The sequence below is a fragment of the Sinocyclocheilus anshuiensis genome, unplaced genomic scaffold, assembly GCF_001515605.1.
Source record: "Sinocyclocheilus anshuiensis isolate Anshui unplaced genomic scaffold, SAMN03320099.WGS_v1.1 scaffold1100, whole genome shotgun sequence".
Taxonomy (NCBI): Eukaryota; Metazoa; Chordata; class Actinopteri; order Cypriniformes; family Cyprinidae; genus Sinocyclocheilus; species Sinocyclocheilus anshuiensis.
The window spans coordinates 349,073-373,573 of NW_015552633.1; the positions used below are offsets into that span (position 1 = coordinate 349,073).

Sequence of the window (24,501 nt, forward strand, 5' to 3'; positions counted from 1 at the left end):
AGAGAACTCAGCTGATCATCAGGGAAAGGAGTGAACAACTCATCAAGGAAATGTTGCATAAATACCAGGTCTTTTCTGTTCTTTTTTCTGTTCTTTTAGGATGGCTCAGTCACGTATCTGAGCATGAGCTGATTTAGATTGGAGGAATATTTCCTGCCTTAAGGACAAAAAAAAAAACAATCAAGCTCAGTTCTTGCTTGAATGACAAATTTTTAATTATCTCAGCAATTATCCAACAACAGCATTCCAATCAATTCCCGATTGACAAAATCAAGTCCTGCTCTGCACTTTTTCTCATTTGAGAAGCCGTTGTGCTTGGATGTCAGTATAGGGTAAAAAAAGACAATTGCAACTTAGGTTTTGTGGTGATTTAAAAAAAAAACAAAAAAAACAATAGCATCTCTTTGACAGTAATGGTTTTATTTTTGTGATTTCACTTGTTCAATGTAAAGTTCCATGTTGGCTGTCCACATACAAGGCATTTTTATGCATACTTTATTCAATGCCTAATTAGAAATCATAGAAAATTGTTTTATTTTGTATTTCTTTAATTATGAAAATGTTAATGTCTTTTAAATTACATGTCATGTTGTATTACAGCAAAAACAGAAGTGTCAAATTAAACAGTTTGAAACAAATGAAACCTTGTCGAAAAATAAAAAAATGTAGGGTGTAGACTTGGTTTAGTCAATCAGTTGTTGATTGGATGCAGACAGATATGTTTACAATAAGATCAATAACATGCATTTAGGTGAATTTTAAGGTGAACCATCCCGACTTTAATCTGTCTTTGTTTAGGCCCTGAAGTTTCTCACATGGGAGTCTTGGTTCCATCAAAGAGTTACAGAGTCACGGGCCAGGGAGCTGGAGATGCTCAGAATTCTGGGATATCTGACAGCATTCTCTATGCTCAACTCTATCTGTATGCCTTTCCTGGTGAGTGCTTGATATTCAGGACAAATACCTTCATGAAAAAACTGACACAGCTTCACCAGGTTCATCAGCAAGATGGGCTGACCATCAGGGTTTTTTCTAGTGCTACTAGTTATCTTACTATATAATCTAGTCAAGAAATCTTGTTGGTTAGTGTTTAGATATTCCATATCCTTACTAAAATTCTGTTTTTTACTTATTACTGCTAAACTACCCTCTGTGACTTTGACTTCAAATTACCTTGCCTCTCTTCTCCAGATGCACAGGGGCTTACTAACTAAACAAATCCACAGAGCTCTGAGATTAAAACCCAAATCAAAGTCTATCATAGATTACAACCTGAGATCAGAACATTTTGGTCCCCATCATTCCAAGCTTTCATCAGAATGGACATGGCCTGTCACTAGACAGATGAACTTAATATCTTCTTTGACCCATATTTCCCATACTCTTTATCTTTCTGTGCAGGTTGGTTTCTCTAGTATCGGTGTGTTTGTGCTGGTGGATGATGGGAATGTTCTCACACCGTCTCAGATCTTTACATCCCTCTGTTTCTTCAGATTGCTCCGCCCACCTCTGCTGGAGCTCCTTGGGCTCTTCTGTGTTCTCAAGCAGGTAGCACGCATGTGACAACATCAAAACAAACTTTATTGAAGATCTTAAATCTAAAGTTTCTTAGTATTTTATTAATATTTTTGTTCAAATGAATTAATCTCAGCATATTTTATGCAGGCACAGCAGTCTCTTTGCCATCTGGAGAAGAGCTTTCTTGGAAAGGATTTGGGCACCACTCAGTTAGTTACTACAAAAGGTAACGTCACCATATATGACAACTCACTGATGCATGGAGAAACAAGTTTTTTTTTGTTTTTTTTTGGCTGTAAAGCTGTAAAGTGTTTCCCGGTCATGTGTTACAGAAGAGCTTCCATCTGATGGCTTCCAACAGCGATGTGACGGGTAAGTTTGTATTTGTTTATTTGTATTTTATAACATATATATTTATTGTTTTATAATGTATTGTAATTAATCTATTGAACACCCTCATGTAAACACTTAGTCTGCTAAAACATTTTCATGAAGAAGTCTCATATGCTCAAAACAGTAAACCAATCATATTATGAAGTATTACAATTTAAAATAACTGTTTTTAATTTCAATATATTTTAAAAATATAATTTATTTATTTGATCAAATCTGAAATTTCAGCCAGCATAATAGAAATACAAATGTTTGTGTGCATGTTATGTTATGTTATCCTCTGACATTTGATTAGGCAGAGTCCAGAACATTGGGTAAAACGCAGTGCGTGACCTGAACCGTCGGTCTTGGTTGTCCAGTACAGATCCAGCATTAATATATTACAATTGCTTTAATCCAAGACGAACATCAGTGCATTTAAGAGCATTAGCAGTGCTTCTGATTTTAATATCTTTCTGATCCCCTTGAGAGAATGTATCATGCTTTTCTTACACTGTGTTCTATTTTATGTACTAGATGTACTGGCCTTTGTAGTTTAGTCATGAAGGTTAGTGCAGGTTAATAAAGGAAGATATGCACAGAATCACAGGGATTGCTGGTCACAGGATGATGGGGACCTGTAAAATCTCATGGGAAAGACTGAACAGGGCTGCCGACGTTTTCTTTTTATCCCACATTAATGAGCTGTTGTTTCTCCAACCTGCTTGTTCTTCTGATGCTTGCACTGCACTTTTACCTCAAGTACACTGTATCTTTATAGTCTAAATATTTTTGATGTATTGATTTTTACAGGTGTAAAGATAAGCACAGTCATTCTGATGAGAAAAGTGATCACTATCTATCCCAAAAAGTATGTACCAAAAATTATTTTAACTGATTTTAAATTATTATTACTTAAAAAATTTTTTAAATAATTTATTTATCTTTTTAAGTATTATGTCTTTCAAAATCTTTAAGAATAATACAAAATGTATTTATAGAAGAATGTCTGAGCTACTGTTTCCACAAAATAAAACTAAGATTTTTAGTGAAAATCAAATTAAAATTATGAAACTGTGAATTTTGTGTAATGATGTGGTTTTGTAATTTTAGGGCAGTGGAAAGGCCCGCATGCTGTATTTGAGGGCTTTTGGCTGGCACTGGCTGTCAGTTTCCTCGCTTGTCTACCTGTCTGTGTGTGCTGTTAGTTTAGCACAAGATGGCATCCTGAGTGTGTGGACGGGTGAAGCCAAAGAAGTTCAAGGCCTGGAAGGGTGGAGAGAGCTCCGAAACTCACGACTGTCTGCGTACGCACTGCTCGGACTCCTACAAGGTTATTGTCAACCTGTGACTTCTTATTTGAGAATGTATATTTGTTAACTTATATGCTCTTGTATTGCAGCCTTCCTCGTGTGCTGTGCCGCCTACTGTCTGACCTGTGCCTCTCTCAGGGCTTCTCATACACTGCACTCAAAGCTTCTGTCAGATGTTCTTCACATGCCTATGCATTCCCAGAAGACTGACATGAGACGGCTACTGCAAGTATTCACTCAGGTGAGTGTTGTCCTCCAGGAGGCGGTGTGGAGCATAGTTCAAAACAAGTGAACTGAAAAAAGGCCTGTTTGATTCCAACATGTAGCAGGTCATCACTGTTGCGCCCTTGAGGAAGTATATATTATATAACAGATGTAAGCAAATATGATGAAAAACCAAGATAGATCTTCCTTAATCCCGTTTTAACAAAACCAAACATTGTGATCTCATGTTGGATTAGGATATGCAGGTCATTGATGAAGAGCTGCCCAAACATTTGCACAGCTGGTTGAAGAGTCTTTTGGACATATTGAGCACCATCACTCTGATCAGCTTCATCATGCCGGTTTTCAGCCTAGCTGTCTGCCCGCTGATAATCCTCTTCCTCCGTATTCAGGTTCGTCAGTTTTCCCAGAATATATTGACCTGAAGGTTTATACATAAGCAAATCACCATTTAACATCAAGAAGTATTTACAAATGGTTATTATACAGGTATTAACATTTCTTTTTCTTCTTTCAGTCACGCTTTTCTTCAGCCCACAGTCATATCAGACACATGGAGGCAAACCCAGTTGCTTCTCTGGAGTGTGTGACACAGTGTGTTGAAGATCCACTTTCTGGGCCAAAACATAGAGAGGTGTGTCTGACACACTGCCTCCAAGCCTTAAATCAAAACCTGCTGGTCAAGTACAACAAAATCAACACAGAAAGGTTAAAAAAGGTTTTTATATACATTTTGTTTATGCTCGGATATGCTCGTTATGTGAAGGATTCTGAGAGGTCCACTTGTTGTGAACTGATTAAAAAAATTATAAATGAAATTTTTTTTTACAAAAAGTACCAACATTGAAATAAATCACCTAGTAAATCATCAGTGAATTCAATGATTAACCTTCTATTGTCTCACTTCAATAACGTAACTCCCAAAGTGTGTATGTGTGTGTGTATATTTCTGCCAGCTTCTTATAGTTAATAAATTAGATGATTTTTTTTTAAAGCAAAATTATTGGCACTGATGTTTGTGCACAAATTGAAGCAAAAAAGGTTGGTTGCTGAAAACAGGATAAGACATTTGGCCTTGCTCTGCAAGTTTTGTTTTGACCTGCCTCCTGAACTACAGTACACTAGGGGGCGCCATTCAAGTGTAATACACATCTGTGATTGATTATATTATAGCTTTTGCAAGAGTTGTCTTGTATTTTCAAGCCAATAAAATATTGTACATATTTTTATATTTAAAAATATGTTATTAATATACACTGTAAAGATCTACTAAACATATCAAATAAACATGTCACATTTATTGCAACATATACAGCAGCTTTGATTAGTGTTATTTATTACCTGTGTGCAGTCGGGCTGCGTTGCGGTTAGATGGCATTGCTGGGATTGTGCTGTTCCTGGTCAGTCTGATTCTGCTGGAGACTGAACTGGATGCAGGGCTTGTGGTTCTGGCATTGATCTGTGCCTTCAATGTAAGTTCATCTGTTCTGATACCTAACCTAAGTTTTGTTGGATTAATTCATAATGATTATGAAAACATTTTGTTACAGATCAAAAAAGCTGTTCACCGATACCCTCAGGCTGCCTCTGATATCAGCATGGACATGCTGAGCATGCAAAACCTTTGTGAATTTGCCAAAGTGGAGAAGGAGGTACAGGGTAACATAATACTTACTTAACAAGTAAATACTTCTCTTTGTGCTTGCCAGCTCACACCGCTCCACACCTAACCCTACATGGTCAGATTCATTGTGTACTAAATTCCAAAGAGGATGCCTTGTCACCTTTAAGTGTCACTGGATGTCATTTCCTCTCCATGGAAATGGACTGAGCCAACTGCCCCATTTTACCTTAGGCAGCATGGGAAAAATCCTACAGACCACCCAATGACTGGCCCCAGCATGGAGAGGTGAAGTTCAGGAACTATGAGTCTGAAGCCTCCTCTAATGGCACACCAGCTCTTAGAGGAATTAATCTCACCATTCTAAAAGAGGAAAAGGTACTTTGAATATTTGTTTGTTTGTTTTCTTGCCAACGATTTACATACTGAAAATAATTAATTAGTCATTTTATTTATGTATTTATTTATAAGCCTAAGACTTCCATACTGATAATAAATAAATTAATGAATCTATTTATATTCATATTAAATTTATTTATTTATTTATAAGCCTAATAAGTAAATTAATTACTAATTAATATCAATATTTAATTAATTTTATTTATAAGCCTACGATTTTTATACTGATAATAATCAATATCAATATGTATTTTATTTATTTTTAATTATTATTTATTAATGTTAATCTCAAATGTAAAAATAAATAAATATTAATCATTAATTTATATTTGTTGTTAATTTATTATTATTATTATTATTATTAATAATAATAATTTTACTAATATTTTACTTTCATTGTTATTAGGGTTACATTTCTATGAGATAATATATTCATTTTAAATAATTTATTTAAAATTCACTGATTATACTTAAGTATTTATTTTATTTTCCGGCTGAATATATCCGTATTTAAACCTTAGGGTGGTTTTTGTTTGTTTGCATGTGTATAGATTGGGCTCGTAAGCAGGGGGAAGACCGACACCGATGGTTTGGTTAGCAGTCTGTTCCGGTCAGTGGAGGCCAGGAGCGGCGCTGTGCTGATTGACGATATAAACATCGCCCGCATGGGTCTACGTGACCTTCGTAGCCGTCTGCAAATCATTTCTCAGGTTAGTCAAACAATTTTATATTTGCATACAAGAGAATGATGTCGATCTAGCTCAATCCAGCCACAGCAAAACCGATCAAAGACTGGAGGCAAAGGAGTGTTGACAGGTAACAGAACTATTTCACTGGGTGTGGTAGAAGGAATGCTCTCCAATATTGTGTGTAATGCAAAACTAGCTTTACCCAGGCTCCGCCAGTAACAAGCATTATCCAGTTATTGAAGTCACTGATGAGTTATGGTGTCCCGTGTGTTACAGGTTCCCGTACTGTTCTCTGGTCCCCTGAGGGCTAACCTGGACCCATTCGCTCAGCATACTGACGCACAGGTGTGGTTGGCTCTGGAGCTCTGCCATCTGAAGGAGCGTGTTCGACTATTGCCTGCTCAGCTGCTGCACCCTGTACAGAGGACCTCCCTCGCTTTCAGGTGTGTGGGAATCCAATCTTTGGATGCCTCGGGCCAATTTTACATGTTTATATACCAGAATATAGTTGATCTTTGTACAGTTATATAAATGGCTGATGTAGAAAATATAGTAGCCTATTGCAGAGATATTCAACTCGGTCAATTTTTTTTTTCTTTTTTCAAATTTACTTAATCATAACATTAATTTTTATATAAAATTTCAAAAATATGCATTATAAATCATCAAGCTGGGTACCATAATATTTTGTAAAAGTAAGAAATAATAAAGCCCCAATAGCCAAACAAATTATACAAAACAGGAGCTTTGTCAAATATAAAGTCGATATAATATAATACACAATATAAAATATAAAGTCGGGTCCGGCCTGGGTCATGCCCTGGTCGATTAGTATATAAAATACATAAAGTTTTAAAAATAAAATAAAAAAAATATATATATTGCATATTTCTTTTTATATATAAATATAAATAAAACATTTAATTAATACATTAAAAATACAGGATCACAAATAATTTTCTTATTTGATTATAAAATAAATCAAGTTCAATTAAGGGTGTATTCACACCTGTCTTGTTTGGTTCGATTGAATCGAACTCAAGTTCGTTTCCCCTCTTGGTGCGAAAATAGTAAGGAGATATTTGAATTATTTATTAATAAACTAGTGTTTTATGAGTCAGTGTCGCAAAGATGAAGTTGATGATCCTGACTCGCCATCTCATCATTGGACGTGCCTTTAGAAAGAAATGCATCTTTACACATTACATAATAATGAGAGTTTTTGTTTTGGATTTGAATTATTTCGTTTTGTAGTCATTTAAAGCTTTTTATAGATATATTCATAATGTCCGTAAGGAAAATATTCGCTGAGTTTTGGTTCATTTTTGTTCAAGACCCGAGACGGCCTATTTGTTTTTTTATTTTTTATTTTACAAAAGCACAAAGTTTTCTTGATATTGTGAGTGCACACAAATATCCGGACCAAAGCAAGTGAACAAGCGGACTTTCCTGGTGTGAATACACCCTAAGTGAAATTTGCAATATATAAAAATTTAATAATCTGTTAAATATAAAATATTTTATTTATCATTTTCATACAAATAAAAATCAGTAAAACATTTAATAAATTCAAAAAACAGAATCACACAGATTACAAGTTTCTCATTTGATTATTAAAAATTGTATTAAAAAGTTCTATGAAGTAAATTTTGCAGATTGGACAAACATAAATAATTGAGCCGATTCGTTGTTTCCCATAATTGGTTATAAAGGCTGCTTATTTTGCATGTAGAACGAACTGCAGCATGAAATGATTCACGTTCCGGCTGGAATCAATCATGAGTCCAGATCTGGACCGTGGCTCTGTTTTATTACCTCATGAAACAATATAGTTTTCTCTATGGCAACCTTTATGTACTGGCACAACAAACAAGTGGTTGTTATGGGTTAAATATTTCTGTTTTTGTGTTGTGAAAGCTTTGGCCAGAGGAGGCTGCTCTGTTTGGCCAGAGCCCTGCTTGCAAGGGTCAGAATCCTGCTTGTGGAAGAGGCCCTTCCTCGTGTGGACCTAGAAACAGAGGAGCTGGTCCGACAGTTGATCCACACAGAGTTTAAACACTGCACTGTACTGTGGCTCACTCAGAACCCGCTCACTGTCATGCACACTGACAGGTCAGGAGCAACAATCCTTTATATAACAAGTGATTCATCCTGTCATTAAATGTCAAGTATTCCAGTAAGGTATTTATGACCTTTTGTTACTCCTTCAGGGTGCTGGTTTTGAATAAGGGACAAGCTGTGAACTTTGACTCCCCTTCCACTCTCCTCCAGCAGGGGCCGCTGTTCAGTCAATGAGACGGGACCTGCTCTTACATCCAATTATTATTCTATCATTTACTCATTTCTTGTTGACCAAATATTTAAGATATTCATTTTACATCATACATTAGGTTATCTAAAGCACAGTTTATTCACACATGAATTAATTAAGGTTTTGGACCGATTATACTGAATAAATTATTAAATAAAAAAAGTGATAAGTGGAACACAAACAGATTTTGAAATATTCTAGCAAATTGTGGGGGTTATTTTAAATGTATTTTCCATTTTATAATTGATTAATCATTTCTTTAATTTGATAATGTAATTATAATATAGTACAAAAAATAATTAATTTATTACAATAATATGTTTGCCACTTGGTTATAATAAGTAATAATAAAAAATTGTTTAATGTCATGCATAAGCACACAAACATGCCAGTTTACAATGTTTACAAACTTGAGTTTCAAGATACCTTATATATCTGTGCTGTTTAAACAGGGCTGTCTGTTTTGACTGAATCACTTTTCTTTCAGCTGATGTCAGGTCAGAGTTTGATATTTTTTACACTTTTGATACTCTTTTGCCAGAGTTTTACAAGAAGTAGAATATGCATATGGAAAGTACACCTGCAATATGATTAATTAATAAGAAGCAAGCAGCAGGTCTTCCTAAGGGCTGTTTGTGGTTATGCACAGCGGCCGTTTGAGCTGTTTGTTGACACATTCTCATCTTCTCCATTTCCTTTGCTGTTATTTTCAGTTAATTGCACATTAGGTTACATGAAGGAGCCGTTTTTTCACAACAGTTTTCCACATTGTAACTGTCTCCACATCTTTCCTCAAGTCATTTCAGGATGTTTGGATGACAGATAAAAACACTTAGTTTTCATTTTGTTGTTATATTTGTTTTTGAAGGCATATTACAACTTGTATGGAAATTTCTGAATAAAAAAATATATAAAAGCAAAATATATTTGATTTTTTTTAATATATATATATATATATATATATATATACATATATTATATATGTTGCTCTCATTATAGCTACATCAAGACTGAGTTTCCCCAGTATTGCATATTGTCTTATGTTCCATTTTGTTTGATCTAAGTCTTTTCCAGAGTTTCTCTGCACATAAAAAAATATGTTTTTGGTTCTAGAAGTAAAAATAGAACAGCCCAAAGTCAGTTATTGCCTCAGCAGCCATATCTGAAGCAACTGCAAACTACATGCACTTGTGAAAATTGGTTGCGACACAAACCTTTCATTTGACTTATAAATAATCCCACTCCACAGCTTCGCCCCTCCATCTGAACTCCTCTTCAGATAGCAGATATTGACTGATTTTCTGAGTAGCAGTGCAGATATGAGGGTGGCGATTGCGGTCTTGTGTCTGATGTGGCTGTGCTCGTGTGAGAGCCGCACGCTGGGTCGCTGTGATGTTGTCCGTATCTTCAAGCAAGAGGGACTTGATGGATTTGAGGGATTCTCGCTTGGCAACTGTGGGTACTTTGCTTTTTGGATTTTCAGTACTGACTTGCAGTGTTTGGCATATCTGATTGTATTAACTAAATCTTCAGAAAACATACAATGTATTATAAAACTGGACATAATATATTTGATTCCCATTGGTTTTGAACTTAATTTCAACAGATGTGTGCACGGCCTACTGGGAAAGCAGGTTTAAGACCGAAAGAGTGCGTTCAGCTGATACCGGGAAAGACTATGGTGTCTTCCAGATAAACAGTTTCAAATGGTGCGATGATGGCACTCCAGGAGGACAGAACAAGTGCAAAGTTCCCTGTTCAGGTACTTTATTACATTTAAATAGATTTCATGTGACCATATTGAACACTACTTGTATTAAAGTGGACTAGTAGTTAAAAATGGACAAAATTTATTTGGATGTTGCTGCCTGTAATTTTGTAAAACATACAGTGGGGGTCTGAAAAATCTAATTAAAAATTGTATTTATAAATGTACATTTAAGTTTTAGAATAAAAAAATTAAATAACAATAAATTGTATTGTATAAATATTTGTTTCAGATGTTATTCTCACAAAACAATTGGTGTAGAAACAGTTTTCACTCAGAAATTGCTAGCAAATTTCACTAATAATTAAAAGGAACATGAAATATTTAAGTAGAAAGACTGAAGTAGTTTTTTCTTGTAAAAAATGTGTTGGTAATCTTTGAAAAATATATATTTTTTTTTTACAGTATACTAAATATAATTTACATATTGTAACTGTCACAAGTGTTATGCTGAGAATATAGTTTATAATGAGAAAAATGTGTGTAAAAAAAATCAGGAAAAAAGTAAAATGGACTTTTTGACTCCACTGTATCTGTGCTTTTACACTTTGATATTACATTTTTGTTTATACATGTTTCCCATCTGATAGATTTGCTTCAGGATGACCTGAAAGCTTCAGTTGAATGTGCAAAGCTTATTGTGAAAACCGATGGACTCAAATCATGGCAAGTATTCATTGCATATATCCTTGGACACAACTGACAAAGCTTAGTTTTCATATTAACAAAGGTTGCTTGTCCCTTTAGAAATTTGGCCTCAAGCTGTGTCTATCACTGCATTATATCTAGTGTATTGATCTGTTGTGCATGTGTGTTTTTGACATAATGTAATGCTGATCTTTGTGTCTGCAGGGACACCTGGGATAGTTACTGTAATGGGCGTAAGATGACACGCTGGGTGAAAGGTTGTGAGGAGCGCTAATAAGACCTTGATTGCCTGCAGGAGATTTAATTATCTATAATGCCCTCAGATTATGTGCTAATGCATTTAAACTCTTGGTTGATGTGACTTTTAAAACTAAAAGACATTGTCATTATTAACATTTGTAACCTTGATCTTGAGATGTGTATTAAAATATCTTCACAAATTGTTAATCATTTGTGCTTTGCAGTGCTTTTCAATCTCACATTTGGCTAAAGCTTACACGGCAGCAAATTGTGACGGATAGTTTGTTTGATACTACTAGATAGTAGCGGTGGGCTTTGATTTAAATTGCTTTTAATAAAAATTGAATAATCTGTCAATTTGAAAACCCAAATTGATTGAACAGTACTCTGAATACTGGACGCATCTCCCTCAACGTCTATGCTCATTATGTGTCTTATATACAATTTCAGGTGAATTAATTCAAACTATATGAACTGCGGACACATCCATATCACTGTAAAAATAAATAAATACATCTGTGAAATTCATTATCAAAAAAATAGCAGCTGTATTTTCCAGAACATTACCATAAAAATTCGGTAGAATTTTGAGTTTTACAGATTGAACTGAGGCTAAATTTACGGTTAAAAAAACATATAGCTCATTTCATTAACTGATATAATATTTATATACCTTACAAATTTTGTACCTTTATAAAACTCCTAAAAGAAAAACAGGTGGTAATTGAGAAAGACTTGTAGAAACGCTAAGGAATTATAAAAAATCTTACGGTTTTTCACTGTAAACTAAGGTGATGTGTTGTTTTTCACTTCCAAAAACTGTAAATTTGTGTTGAAACAATTTTCTCTCAGAAATTGCTAGTAAGTTGCACAATTAATTACAACAAAACAAAATAACACATTGAGTTAAATGTGAAATTTTGAAGTAAAAAGACTAAAATAGTAGGCTGTTTTCTTGTAAAAGGTACTCCAACAATCTGTTTTATTTACAATGAAAAATCATTTTTACAGTGTACTAAATATTGTTCATGTATTATTCACTTTTCACTCAAAGTATTATGCTGAGAATATAATTAGCAATGCAAGTGACATGCACACAAATACATAACACCGTTATGGTAACACAACACCAAAATTTAATATTAATTTAGCAACGTAAGATGTAACATAAACCCATAATGTACATAACTAAACTGAAAAATCTAAGAATGGTTTTTCACCAAGATGACTTGCTTTTCACATATTTTACTGTAAAATTAAGTATTTCCACAGTTTATTAAGCTGTTTTTGTTTGTTTTTTTACCATAGCATTTTTACACTCTTTAACATTAAATGAATTAATAAAGTCCATCCATCATCACAAAGATTTAAAACTCCACCTAAGTGCAGTTACAAACACTAATTATCATTGCCATAACCCAATTGATTAGTTTTTAATGTCTTTGACATTTAGAAGACAGCTGATTTCTAGCTTGCAGGACGAGATGAGGGTGAACCTCCCCATTTCCATCATAAACTAACCGTATTCCAGTTCTGATAAAGCCATGTGAAGATCTGTTTGGATCTTGTTCGGGTGGAGAATGAGATGCTTGTGTTGTAGCTCTAATAGGCTAAAATCACCCCCTCTCCAGATGGGAAAGGGTTTGTTTCTTTAATTCTACCCTGTGCCTCCAGAGTAGTGATTACAGTCATATCTATAATTACCAGATCCTGAGTGTGTGACGCGAGTTCTCCTGTCGAAGCAGAGGACTGATTAGTTTAATTGGCTCCGTAATTAGCAGTGTGCTTTAAAGTCTATGCTGTCACTAATTGCAGACCAGGGTAAATTTTGTAGAAAGTACCACATCTTTTTGGTGTTAATGCGGTCCAGTTCATTTGTCTTATGTCTGGCTCTAACTCTGCCTACCAACTGGACCCCCTGACAGCTTTCTGATCTCCGCGTCTATTTTAATTCATGGCCACTACCGTGTTTCTCATAAACAATTACAAATGGTGTAATTGCCAGGAGAAAATCTGTAGAAATGAGCTTTGATCTGTGTGTAAGGTATTTTTTCTTGTGAAAGAAACTTGCAAAAGTGTTTGAGGAGCAGAGATAAGGATGTGAATTCTTTGTATGTGAATACAAGATAACGCTATTAATATTCAATATCTGCTAATCACATTAAGAGTTGTTTATCGATAAGAACCTATATACAGATTTTTTGGTCCGTGATGAATCACAAAACAGATTTCAAAATAAATCCAGTAACTCAAAACACTTTGAGTTTTTGTTTGTGATTAAGCATTTATGTGGCATGATTTTAGAGCCATAAAAACATACTGAAGCAATTAAATATTTTTAATCCATTTGTACACGTCCAATTCCTGTCTCAAAAATATAAATCGCATTTATGTGGCATGATTTTAGAGCCATAAAAACATACTGAAGCAATTAAATATTTTTAATCCATTTGTACACGTCCAATTCCTGTCTCAAAAATATAAAAAACTATTAACAGCACATTTTAAATTCAAACACACAATATTACTCGCGCTCACAGAAACACATCTTCCTGTACAACCAGACGTCTAACTGACTAATTTCGGTATCTGATACAATATCACTGATGCAAACCAGTTCAATACTTTTTAGCATTGATATTTTCTATATGCAGTATTGTAAAAGGGGGTGATAAAATATTCACATGCAAAGAACTGCATATATAACAGTGGCAGCTTTTCAGTCACATCATACAAAAAAATATGTACATGTTTATGAATTCATCTTTTTTCTTTATGACAACATCCTCATAAGCTGCAGAGCAGAACAGTCACTATATAAGCCAATGATACTGGTCATTTAAAGAATGATTGCAAATGTTTCAAAATAAATCTTTTGCTACCAAATTATTAATTGTATGCACATAACTATATATGATATTGTGCCATCATTGGCAATGCATGATACATTTTTGGGATTAAATAGGCCTTTCATTTCTTGAATGAGACACATTACTCTAATTCTCCAAAAACCTATGAGGCTGTCTTTTTATGCTCTTTTAGTGATTCATTTCTTTACTGTTTCACTAGCTTCAGTTTGTGTGTCACAGGGAACTCTTAATTCCTCTTTTTTTGTGGTTCCCACTTGTACTTGCTTTAATTACAGTAATTTAATTGCTCACTGTGTTTGGTGCCAGTTAGTATTCCCCCTCCCTCAGTACCTTCAGGCCAGACTCTCTGACAAGAAAAATTAAATGGAGAAGAAGGTCATGGGAATGAGCAAGAAGCTTGTAGACTTAAGAAATTTGTGAGAGCACAACATTTGTACAGAAATGCGATATGTATGTAACTTTTAGCTAGTATTATTAAATCATACACTAAACTAACCACCAGACAAGAATGTTGCTGATCAAGTAACAAATGACAAAGCCAGAAAAATGGAGCTGTTTGAATCGTGGAGATGATTCTTTAAACCTCCATGCCACTGTCTATCTTTGGCGTCTTGGAGATCCAGAGAGTTGATTGGTTAACGCTCGTTTTGGTCCGTGGTTTACTGTTAAAAAAATAATAAATGTATTAAATACAATTCAATTATTCATTACTTTATTTAATTAATAAAAAGAAACTCATACAGTTTTGGAATGATAAGAGGATGAGTTGACGATGACAAAATTTTCATTTGTTTCTGAAATATGCACCCTAACATGAACCCTCTATGGTTACACACAGAAAAAAATGGGTTTAAAATTGTACCTTTTGGGGTACAACAGCTTGTCCCTGGAGCAGCACCCTTAAAATGACATATTTGTACCTTTTTTACCCCTAATAGGTACATATTAGTACCTTATCGTTTTGGTCCGTGGTTTACTGTTAAAAAAATAATAAATGTATTAAATAAAATTCAATTATTCATTACTTTATTTAATTAATAAAAAGAAACTCATACAGTTTTGGAATGGTAAGAGGATGAGTTGACGATGACAAAATTTTCATTTGTTTCTGAAATATGCACCCTAACATGAACCCTCTATGGTTACACACAGAAAAAAATGGGTTTAAAATTGTACCTTTTGGGGTACAACAGCTTGTCCCTGGAGCAGCACCCTTAAAATGACATATTTGTACCTTTTTTACCCCTAATAGGTACATATTAGTACCTTAGAGTAGTAATACTTACCCTTAAGGTACTAATATGTACCTATTAGGGGTAAAAAAAAAAAGGTACAAATATATCCTTTTAAGGGTACTGCTCCAGGGACAAGCTGTTGTACCCCAAAAGGTACAAAAGGGTACTGGACAAGCTGTTGTACCCCAAAAGGTACAATTCTGGCCCCTTATTCTTCTGTGTATATGTGTTATATGTTAATATATACTGTTATATTGTAATCTGTTAATATCTGACATATGTATTGTTTGTCTGTGCATTGTGAATCAGGACGATTTCCCTGTGTGAATCTCTATGTCTCTAAAGTTTAATAGCACAATGCATGGAAGACCGGACATTTAAAGGTACACACTATAAGAAACACGAAGCAAAGCAGCTGTTATGTGACTCCTCCAGGTCTTATGATGGTATTTAATCACGAGAACAAGTGTAAGTGCAAACATCGCAAAACAGAGAAGCATCATCTGTTAAGGAGTTAAGACGTTCATCCAAAAGCTTTGAACTCGCTCCAGGAAGCCTTTTATCGTATAGAGCGCACTCAGTCATTGCCAGTGATTAAATGGATTGTCTGAGGATCCCCTTGTCTGCCACAGTGATCGGAAATATGTTAAAAAGACATCACTCTGTGGGAGCGTCAGCCGTGTAAACATAATAAATTACACAAATAAGCTACTATATAATGTCCTGTCAAGCACGGGCCGAGGGTTAAAGGGAGATGAACTGTGTTTCATGCTCTATGTTGAGGGGCGGGAGCGGAGGACGGGAACGGCTTGCTTCAGCAGTTCCCTGCAGATCGGGATATTGATGGCAATAGAAGTCGAGTTGGACTCTTGTCTCATATGCAGTGTGACGTAATGTGTCAGGCAAACACCTCCCCCCTTTAAATATGCCAAATGTGCACTATAATAACAGTGTTGATGGTGATTAGTTTGGGCTGAGCTGTTTTGCCAGGCACAGTTATAAACAGCTGAATCTAATTAATCACGGTAAAACCTCTGGGTTAGAGAGAAAAACGGAGGATGGTGTCAGATCTCGGCTAGTGAGCTGAAAACCTGATTAATCAAGACGCAAAGGCTGTTAGTGAGACACTGACTTCCTGATGTGTCGCAGTATTTGGATGCTACTGTGCATAATAGGACAGCGCATTAGCATTAGTCTGACAGCGTATACAGTGATTTGATCTTAATGGCTCACCTCTTGCTCAACATCTGGAAACAGCACGTTCCTGAAGCCACCAGGATCAGCAAGAGGAGAGGGATGGTAGGGATAATCACGTAGATTAGCAGCATACCTGGGAAATTTTCATACAGTCATTTAATTTGAGTAGAATTCTGGGTTCAATATGAGTGAAACTCAATAGACCGCATTTGTGGTTTAATGTTGACTACTGCAAAAATATAATTTTCACACACCTTTTTTTCTGAAAAATATAAAAAAATCAAGGGTTACAGTGAGGCAATAGAAGTGAATGTGGCCAATTTTTAGAAGATTTAAAAGCAGAAATGTGAAGCTTAAACTTTCATAAAAGCACTTACAAAAAGTTACCATTAAAGTTACTGTTAAAAAGTTAAGAATCTGTCATTGTTTTAGAATTTGAAATAAGTCTCTTATGCTAACCATGGTAGTCTTTATTTTATCAAAAATACAGTAAAAACAGTAATATTGTGAATATTAGTAATATTGTGAGTAATATTTCTATTTTATTATCGCTTAAATTGTAATTTATTCCTGTAATGGCATAAGTGAATTTTCAGCAGCCATTACTCCAGTCTTCTCCTTGTCACATTATATATATTAAAATTGCAATGATGCTAATTTGGAGAACAAATAATATTTCTTATTATTTTTGATTCTTTGATTATTATAAAGTCCAAAAACAGCAATTATTTGAAATAGAAATCTTTTGTAACATTAGAAATGTCACTTTTGATCAATTTAATGTGTCCTTGCTGAATAAAAAAAGTATTTTGTATTTAATTATTTAATTATTTCTATTTTTAAAGTCTTTCTGACCCCAAACTTTTGAATGGGACTATAAATAAATATTCTGTTAAAACTTGTGTTATAATTGAAGCTTGTGTTCAATTGAGCTTTTTAATAAATTATTTTTATAGTTGATTTAGGGTTTAGTGTTTATGGCATTCTGCTGCCATGGAAATGATGTAACTTTACACAGAAATGCATTTTTGTCATGCTAAAACTAACCTCTAACATACATATAGTTTAAGTCTTCTATTGATAAAAGTATTTTAAAATGTAAAGATTTTAAAATACATCTAATTCATCTCCATTTTATACTAGCCTAGATCACTGCTTTTTTTTTTTTTTAAAAAGGAGAGAACGAACAAATTAAAAAATTTTTGTGGTAATCAACATTATACCACAAATGCTGAGCTTAACTGAACTTTATTCAGTTATGAACTTTATTGAACTTTACTGAATATTCATTTAAATCATTTAAAATCTAATGTTACTTGAGGGCCCTGGCATTATAAGTAGAGGGTTCTCATCCTGATCGACGGGAGGTGTTCTCCTCTCCTCTTGTTCTTCTGAGGAAAGATCTGGAGGGCACATTAACAGATTAGTGTCAACACATCTGTAACACTTAAAGTCAAATGATGACAGATTTTACACCTGGCTGCTTACCAACATTGGGCCCTCCAGGTGTGTCGCTCTGCACTTTTACCAGGTAACTTTCTGCTCAGAACAATAAAACAGACATTGTAAGCTAAACCACTTTAGTAGGGTGAATTCAGGTTAATCAGGTCACTTTTGACAGTCATTTTAAAAAGTTCACAATGCAAATCACCAACCTGGTTCATACTTGCAGATGAAATTGTGCTTCATATTGCACCTATCATCATTCCACTGGTAAAGATACGGCCCACCAGGCCCAGCGAGAGCTGTAGGCTGGTGATACATGACCACGCAAGCTTCTCCTCCACAGGATGGTTCATCAGCATACCAGTTTCTGTAGAACAGAAGTGCTAATTTTAATGCCTGTTTACCTGAGGTAAATCTCTGCTTTGAAAAGGCCCCAGATCAGTCACATCTCACCTAAACTGTGAGACACTTCCATCTGTCCACCTGTACAGGTTAGGACACGAGGCGAAGCTGCCAGGCTCCTGTGCGGTCTCGTCCTCCACCCGTGTCAGCCCGATCCAGAAGTCTCCGTCTGTGACGCCCGACCCGCTGGAAGCACCGGTGGAAGTGGAGACGCTGAGTTCCTGCAGAAGATGTTCAATGTGCTTCTGCTCTGCAGTGTTCTCAATGCTCAGCAATGAACCGCCATCCATGTCACACGCATGCTGAGCCTCCCAGAATGCAACACGACTCGACACGTCCCTGAAGTAAGCGATCTTATAGCACGGCTGCTCGGGACTGCCCTGACACACTGTCTGACCTGAAGACATAAAATTAATACAGTATTTTTAGCGATTTCTTGTTCTGCATAACATTTGCTCCAGTAGAGTACAGTAAAGACAGACAGACAGATAGACAGATATATAGATAGAGAGAGAGAGAGAGAGAGAGAGAGAGATTTGGATGTTTAAAGAATGCTCAGTTAAAGGTTCAGTTAAAAGCTAAGAGGAAATAGCATGGAATTATTATTAAATCATAAACAAAGCTATTCTATTATAAAGAACACTTAAGATACACTGATAGGCCCAGCAAAGAGAACTGTGATTAATACACAGACTGTTAAAAGTCTAATAATAACATTAGCTCTCTGCCCGGGAGGTACTTTAAATAATTGCTTGGTCCAGATCTGCTATATCATCAATCTGAGCCCAGTAATGGGCCGGGTTTAACTGGGGGAAAACTGGACTCAGCATTTTCTCTACCAATTTCCTTAGCTTTCTTCCTCAATTCCTGTCTGTGTAGCACAGTTGTACTCCTTCCAGCATGGAATGTTCTGGCAGTTCCGTTCTTCAAAATTGCCACTTTCTTGTCACCTTTTGTTAAACCCCGATCTCATCTCAAATAACTGCTCAATTTCAATTCCCCATTGTCCGTCCTTTCAGTTTACACGTGTATGACAATCCTATTTTTATCTCTAACAATCTCTCTCATTTTTTTTCATAATCATTTTCTTTTTTCATCCCATCGCTTTATTAAGACAGGTTAGAGACAAGCTTCTAGAATGATCTTCAAGACAAATCATCTTTGGGGAAGAGAAAGCTATGAGCTGATCTGTAAGATTCTATAAAAGAATTATGTTTTTGAGAATACTTTAATTATAAAATAGAGTAACAGAGGTTAATAAGAATGAGCACTCAAAAGCATTATGAAAACTTATGGAATTTTGAAGCTGCCGCACAGAAAATCAGTTTGAGAAATTATACAGATGAAAAAATGCATAGATTTGATAAAAATTCCTGAAAGTAAATATAACTGAAAAAAAAACAAAAAACACTAATACTTCTAATACAGACTATTGGTGTGACAGTAGGTTTAAAATAATACTTAAAGGGACAGTTCATCCAACATGAAAATGTCATCATTTACTCAACCTGATCCATGTTCTGTGGAACAGAAACGTTAAGTTATGGAGTAACATAATGGCAGTTTTGGTCACCATCTTTACATAGATTTTCTATAGTGAAAGTGAATGGTGACTGAGGATGTCATTCTGCTGAACTTCTCCTTTCTGTCTAACAAAGTCATACAGGTTTGAGACAATCTGAGGATTATTAAATAATATTTTTGTCTGAACTACCCTTTAAACTTGACTAATAGCTATCATTCGAGCACAAGTTTACCACAAATAACTGAATATTTTTGATACATTTATCCTCACTGGTTTAAATTCTGAAAGAAACTATATGAATGAAAATAGCTTCATACTAAATAAACTAAAACTTACCACTCACAACTCTCGCGCCATGGCTGCACGAGACAAGGAACGTCAAAGCACAAAGGATTCCGACCGCCGCGCGCATCCTCGCGTGTTTCTCTCGAGTAGATAATGGAGTGAACTTCAAACAGACTTGTTCCAGTCAGGCGCCTTTTTTAAGTTTAATGGAAGAGTCTCTTCTTCATAGTGTTCAAAGACATGACTTCCACCGAACTAGTCTGACACTCTGAAAAGCGCCTCTGAATTCTGGAGAGAGAGAGAGCGCGTGGCTGGCTGGGCTGTACTGCAGGTAATCGAACAGGGCGCAGATGTTCATCACCTCCTTTATTAAATGAAACGCGTCTCAGGGTCGACACGCGTTCTCCTGTTATAAGGTGGATGATGGGGCAGGTCACAAACACACAGTTTTAGTGTATAAAATGATTTAAGCGTGACTGGGTCAATGGTGGAGGTGAAAACACTCTTGAATGATATGCATCCAATTTAGAGAACCAAAAAGACGCAGCCGAATTATTATGTCTCCGTTCGTAGGGTTGAAACAAAATTGAAGATATACAGACCCAGAGATTGTATGTCAAAGTTGTCAGTAGGCTATAATACAATCATGCTGCAGTATAAACAGATGGATTTGTATCAGTTTCATGTATGACCCATGGTATAGGCAACCTTTTAGACATTTTAGACAAGTTACATTTTTCTTTTTAAATCATTTTAATTGTATTTCTGTTTATAGTTTCAACAACTTTAACTAAAAGTCTTCTAGGTACCCTGGGACCTCAGTTGTCTCAACTGATCCTGTTGTAAGGTTAATGTAGGTCTGGATGGTCAACAACTTTCATAACAATATCACATTTATACAAGTGAAGGTAATTACATTTCATGTAAAGGAAAATGCAAATTCAGCCGGTCACTAGATGTTCTTTCCATTGAGCCTTAATGACCCTTTTGGGGGGTTATTTTGCAATAATAACCATCTTAGGCTACTTTATCCTGCTTATTGCACTGCTATAAATAAAGACATAAATACTGATTTGAAATTTTTATAATGTGAAAAGAGAACATTTGTCATAACTAATTATGTTGTCAAAGCGAGGCGTCAGCTTTGTGCGCGGATTGATCTGTTCATCCAGCAGCGCGGAACCTTGCCGATCCGAAGGCTGTTAACTGAGCTGTAATATGCATCGACGCAAAAATGCTATTACTTCATTTGCTGTTCCCTATCGATTACTTATTTCCCACTGAAAATGCCATTCTGCTCCTTGAGTGTTCGATAACGACACCGAGATATTCTGTGACACATTATCAATAAAAAGGCAGCTGCGTTATTACTAGGACCCTTGTCAGCGGAGGTATTAAGGAGATCTGGCAGGAAGCACCAGCAGAAGAGAAGAGAAAAGAAATGTCAGGCAATCACGAAAAACAAGGAAGCTGAGTGCACTGCCGGCCAGCTTGCAGAAAGAACGTCTTAACTGGGTCAGAGGAATGGGGTAGTGCTGATTTTGCAAGCCCGGACAATGGGCCCAGTCTGCAAGCTCTGCCAGAACATCACATAACTCTCCGCTCTCATCATCTGCTGCTCACTGTTTCTCCCCCTCTCTGTCTTATCTTCTTTTCAGATCAAGCATCCAAGTCACACTGAGTTCATTCTACTAGTGCGCTTAATTGCCCAGAAGTAATCAGCGGCATCAGGTTTAGGGCACGCATGGTTCACATTAAAGGATTGAACAGTGCTTTCCTGTGAAAAGAGGTGGATCCAAAGGAATCTAATGTTATTGCTTTGTGTCAACAGATGCTGCGACCCTTTTTAAGAGATTGGCTTTAAATGTATTCATGTTTTTTTGTGACACTTTTACCACTCTCGACCCCAGCCTGAGATGCTGACACATTTTTAAGATGCTGCTGAGTTGGAACTCTATTGGAAATCTGACTAGCAGTACAGAACACTTGTACTGTTCAGTTGTGCCACCTTAGGATGACCTGACCTATGAACTTTGACCCAATTAACATATTTCCTTATTAGCATGTACTCTTATTGTCAAGAGTACAAGCTAGTTGAAAACGACGTGTCAATGGGTTATTAAATCTCAGAGCGCATTTGGTTCCACTGAGCATTACTGTACCTAAAAATAAGCTTGATTTTAATTGAATTAATCCTATGAGTGGATTATTTCTGAGCAGTCATAAAATGTAGATTGCTTTAGTGTCTTAAAACAGAAAAATCCATTGATAGCTGGTATTGACTTATTTCATCATCTTTCCTTCTAGGTTCCTTCGAATGGAGGTCTCTAAAGAGGGCAAGAGGGAAAACTCAAGCTGTGAAAAATGACATGTACAGGGTGAAAGACACCATCCCGTCATGGCTCACCCCACTACAGATGTATGCTGAGCCCCTCAAGCCTTCTGGGTAAATGAGAACAAGCTCTTTGCTGATTGGATTAAAGCCTACGGTTTGGCAATGTGAGATTAAGGGAACATTAAAGAGAGGGAGTGCCTGGGATCCATTTAAGAGTCTCTGTGTTCAAATCTATACGCATATACTTCCATCTCCAATAACTCATATATCCAACCCAACTGATAATTGACCCGTATCATCTTTTGCTATAATTCACTTCTGGGATATTGTAAGTGTGAGTTTGGCTAGGCTTGCATAAGTATTAGTGCTCTATTATGAACGTTTCACATGGGTTGATTGGGATTGATCAGTGGTCCATACCGCTGCACAAGCTAATTAATGGCTGTCTCCTAGGGAGAGTCTGGTTGGCCGAGTCGCAATAGATGTAAATGCAATTGATTGACTGTAAGAGTTAGTCCAAGTGATTTGGCCCTGTAAATCGGGCAAGCCGAGTGTCGGCTACATTTGAGAGGAGTCTTCCCCATCCGTCACAAGAAATTGCTTCTGTTCTTTCATCTTCTAGGGTGTTTGTGTGCAAATTGAGCAAAGAACCAGAGTAGGAAGGGCTTGAGGAAAGTGCAAGTGCGGTAAAATCAACCAGGGAAAAGTACTTCTTTAAAAAGCAAATCTATTTATGACCCCTCTGAGACCCGAATGGACCGGGCTGCAATCTCATTCTGCTCTCTCTCATCACTTAGAGAGGTCATTGACTTCCCCAACAGCATCTCTGTCCCAAAAGGCATTGGCTCCGTGGGCTGACATCAGCTGGTGACTGGATGCTTGTACCAGAATTAATGTGAGCCGGAAGGGCAGCATGTCTGTAGGCTAACACATGAAAGCATGCAAATAAAAAAAATAGCAGTGCAATAGCAGTTAAAATGTTCATACACTACTGTTTTAAAGTTTTTGTCTTATTTTTTAGTGGTTTTGAAATAATTTTTTTATGCTAATCAAGGTTGCATTTATTTGATTAAAAATACTGTAATATTGTGAAATATTATTAGCATATGAAATAACTGTTCTGTTATATTTTAAAATGTAATTTATTTCTGTGGATGGCAAAGCTGCATTTTCAACAGCCATTACTCCAGTCTTCAGTGTCACGTGATCCTTCAGAAGTTATTCTAATATGCTGATTTGGTGCTCAAACTTTGATACATTTTTTTATGATTCTTCAATGAATAGAAAGTTCAAAAGAACAGCACATATTGTAGAAATCTTTTGTAACATTATTAATGTCTTTGTTGTCAATTTTGGTCAATTGTATGATTTAATTATTTTAAAAAATGTTAATGATTTAAATGATTAAAAAAATTACTGACCCAAACATTTTGAATGGTAGTGTATGTCCTGTTAACATAATTTATCGTCCTAATTTTTAATATGTTATTTTTAGACACAGGAAAACAAACCTTATATTTAGTTACAAAGGTAAAACTGCTGTTTAGAGAGGCTGTTGATGTCTACTGTTTTCTCTGTTTCTCCCTCTGTTTTATTTCCTAATTTAACTGAGAGATTTGGAAAAAAATAAAGACCTACAGTATGGTAGCAGGGGCAAATGACTTCTGTTAGGACCAAGAACAGGGGTGTATTTTCCCCTAAATTGCCCTATTTCCACAAATGGACTCTTATTGATTCTAAGAATGCATCCCCTCAAAACAGATAATCTGTTACTGCCATTTGCCTCCTCTAGTCACCACTTAAGTATAATTACCTAGAAGTCAATACAGCTGCCAGGCTGCTGCCACGGTTAACCTCTGAGTCACCAGTCACAAGCATCCTGCTCAAATGTTCTCTCAGCCTGACACAATGACAGGGCTCTGGGTTTTTAATTAAACGATTGTCTTGTCAATTAATAAAGATGTTCTTGGTGCTTAATGAGCTCAAGGCATCTTAAAGACAGGCTTTGGTCAGCTGTAGATTTGAGGCCACAGGGGAACTGCATTAACTACAGCTAGATGCAGTTTAGCTGTACATAAGGCAACTTTATTTACTGTAGCATC

At 35.9% G+C, this 24,501-nt stretch overlaps 3 protein-coding genes across 3 annotated transcripts in view; 2 read left to right on the forward strand and 1 right to left on the reverse strand.

The window, feature by feature from the left end:
- Window positions 1–8,694, forward strand: part of abcc13 (ATP-binding cassette, sub-family C (CFTR/MRP), member 13) — a 13,369-nt gene extending 4,675 nt beyond the window's left edge. Inside the window, exons 7-22 of the mRNA XM_016458064.1 lie at window positions 799–936; window positions 1,402–1,548; window positions 1,666–1,744; window positions 1,851–1,890; window positions 2,704–2,761; window positions 3,004–3,223; window positions 3,293–3,444; window positions 3,665–3,820; window positions 3,946–4,136; window positions 4,780–4,900; window positions 4,979–5,080; window positions 5,284–5,427; window positions 6,000–6,158; window positions 6,414–6,580; window positions 8,055–8,249; window positions 8,348–8,694. Of these exons, the coding sequence (XP_016313550.1) occupies window positions 799–936; window positions 1,402–1,548; window positions 1,666–1,744; window positions 1,851–1,890; window positions 2,704–2,761; window positions 3,004–3,223; window positions 3,293–3,444; window positions 3,665–3,820; window positions 3,946–4,136; window positions 4,780–4,900; window positions 4,979–5,080; window positions 5,284–5,427; window positions 6,000–6,158; window positions 6,414–6,580; window positions 8,055–8,249; window positions 8,348–8,432 (2,154 nt within the window). The 3' untranslated portion in view covers window positions 8,433–8,694. The remainder of the gene's footprint in view (window positions 1–798; window positions 937–1,401; window positions 1,549–1,665; window positions 1,745–1,850; window positions 1,891–2,703; window positions 2,762–3,003; window positions 3,224–3,292; window positions 3,445–3,664; window positions 3,821–3,945; window positions 4,137–4,779; window positions 4,901–4,978; window positions 5,081–5,283; window positions 5,428–5,999; window positions 6,159–6,413; window positions 6,581–8,054; window positions 8,250–8,347) is intronic.
- Window positions 8,695–9,475: 781 nt separating this feature from the next.
- Window positions 9,476–11,281, forward strand: lyz (lysozyme). The gene is made up of 4 exons (XM_016458047.1): window positions 9,476–9,903; window positions 10,055–10,210; window positions 10,807–10,882; window positions 11,069–11,281. Exons 1-4 carry the CDS (start codon window positions 9,768–9,770, stop codon window positions 11,136–11,138), a joined length of 438 nt encoding a protein of 145 aa, XP_016313533.1. The 5' UTR covers window positions 9,476–9,767; the 3' UTR covers window positions 11,139–11,281.
- A 2,201-nt stretch (window positions 11,282–13,482) lies between these two features.
- chodl (chondrolectin) lies at window positions 13,483–20,388 on the reverse strand. Its single transcript, XM_016458046.1, has 7 exons — window positions 20,116–20,388; window positions 18,306–18,651; window positions 18,062–18,219; window positions 17,895–17,945; window positions 17,723–17,809; window positions 16,443–16,539; window positions 13,483–14,636 (listed from the first exon to the last, which is right to left on the reverse strand). The coding sequence occupies exons 1-7, from the start codon at window positions 20,189–20,191 to the stop codon at window positions 14,552–14,554; spliced, it is 900 nt and encodes a 299-aa protein (XP_016313532.1). The 5' UTR covers window positions 20,192–20,388; the 3' UTR covers window positions 13,483–14,551.
- Between the last annotated feature and the right edge of the window lie 4,113 nt (window positions 20,389–24,501).

Excerpts from the sequence above, each read along its gene's own strand:
- lyz (XM_016458047.1), top strand. The coding sequence starts at position 9,768 with ATGAGGGTGGCGATTGCGGTCTTGTGTCTGATGTGGCTGTGCTCGTGT. Across the intron at positions 9,904-10,054 it reads GGGATTCTCGCTTGGCAACT|ATGTGTGCACGGCCTACTGG; the intron begins GTGGGTACTTTG and ends TAATTTCAACAG. Across the intron at positions 10,211-10,806 it reads GTGCAAAGTTCCCTGTTCAG|ATTTGCTTCAGGATGACCTG; the intron begins GTACTTTATTAC and ends CCCATCTGATAG.
- chodl (XM_016458046.1), bottom strand. The coding sequence starts at position 20,191 with ATGCGCGCGGCGGTCGGAATCCTTTGTGCTTTGACGTTCCTTGTCTCG. Across the intron at positions 17,946-18,061 it reads CATCTGCAAGTATGAACCAG|AAAGTTACCTGGTAAAAGTG; the intron begins GTTGGTGATTTG and ends TGTTCTGAGCAG. Across the intron at positions 17,810-17,894 it reads ACCTGGAGGGCCCAATGTTG|ATCTTTCCTCAGAAGAACAA; the intron begins GTAAGCAGCCAG and ends TGTGCCCTCCAG.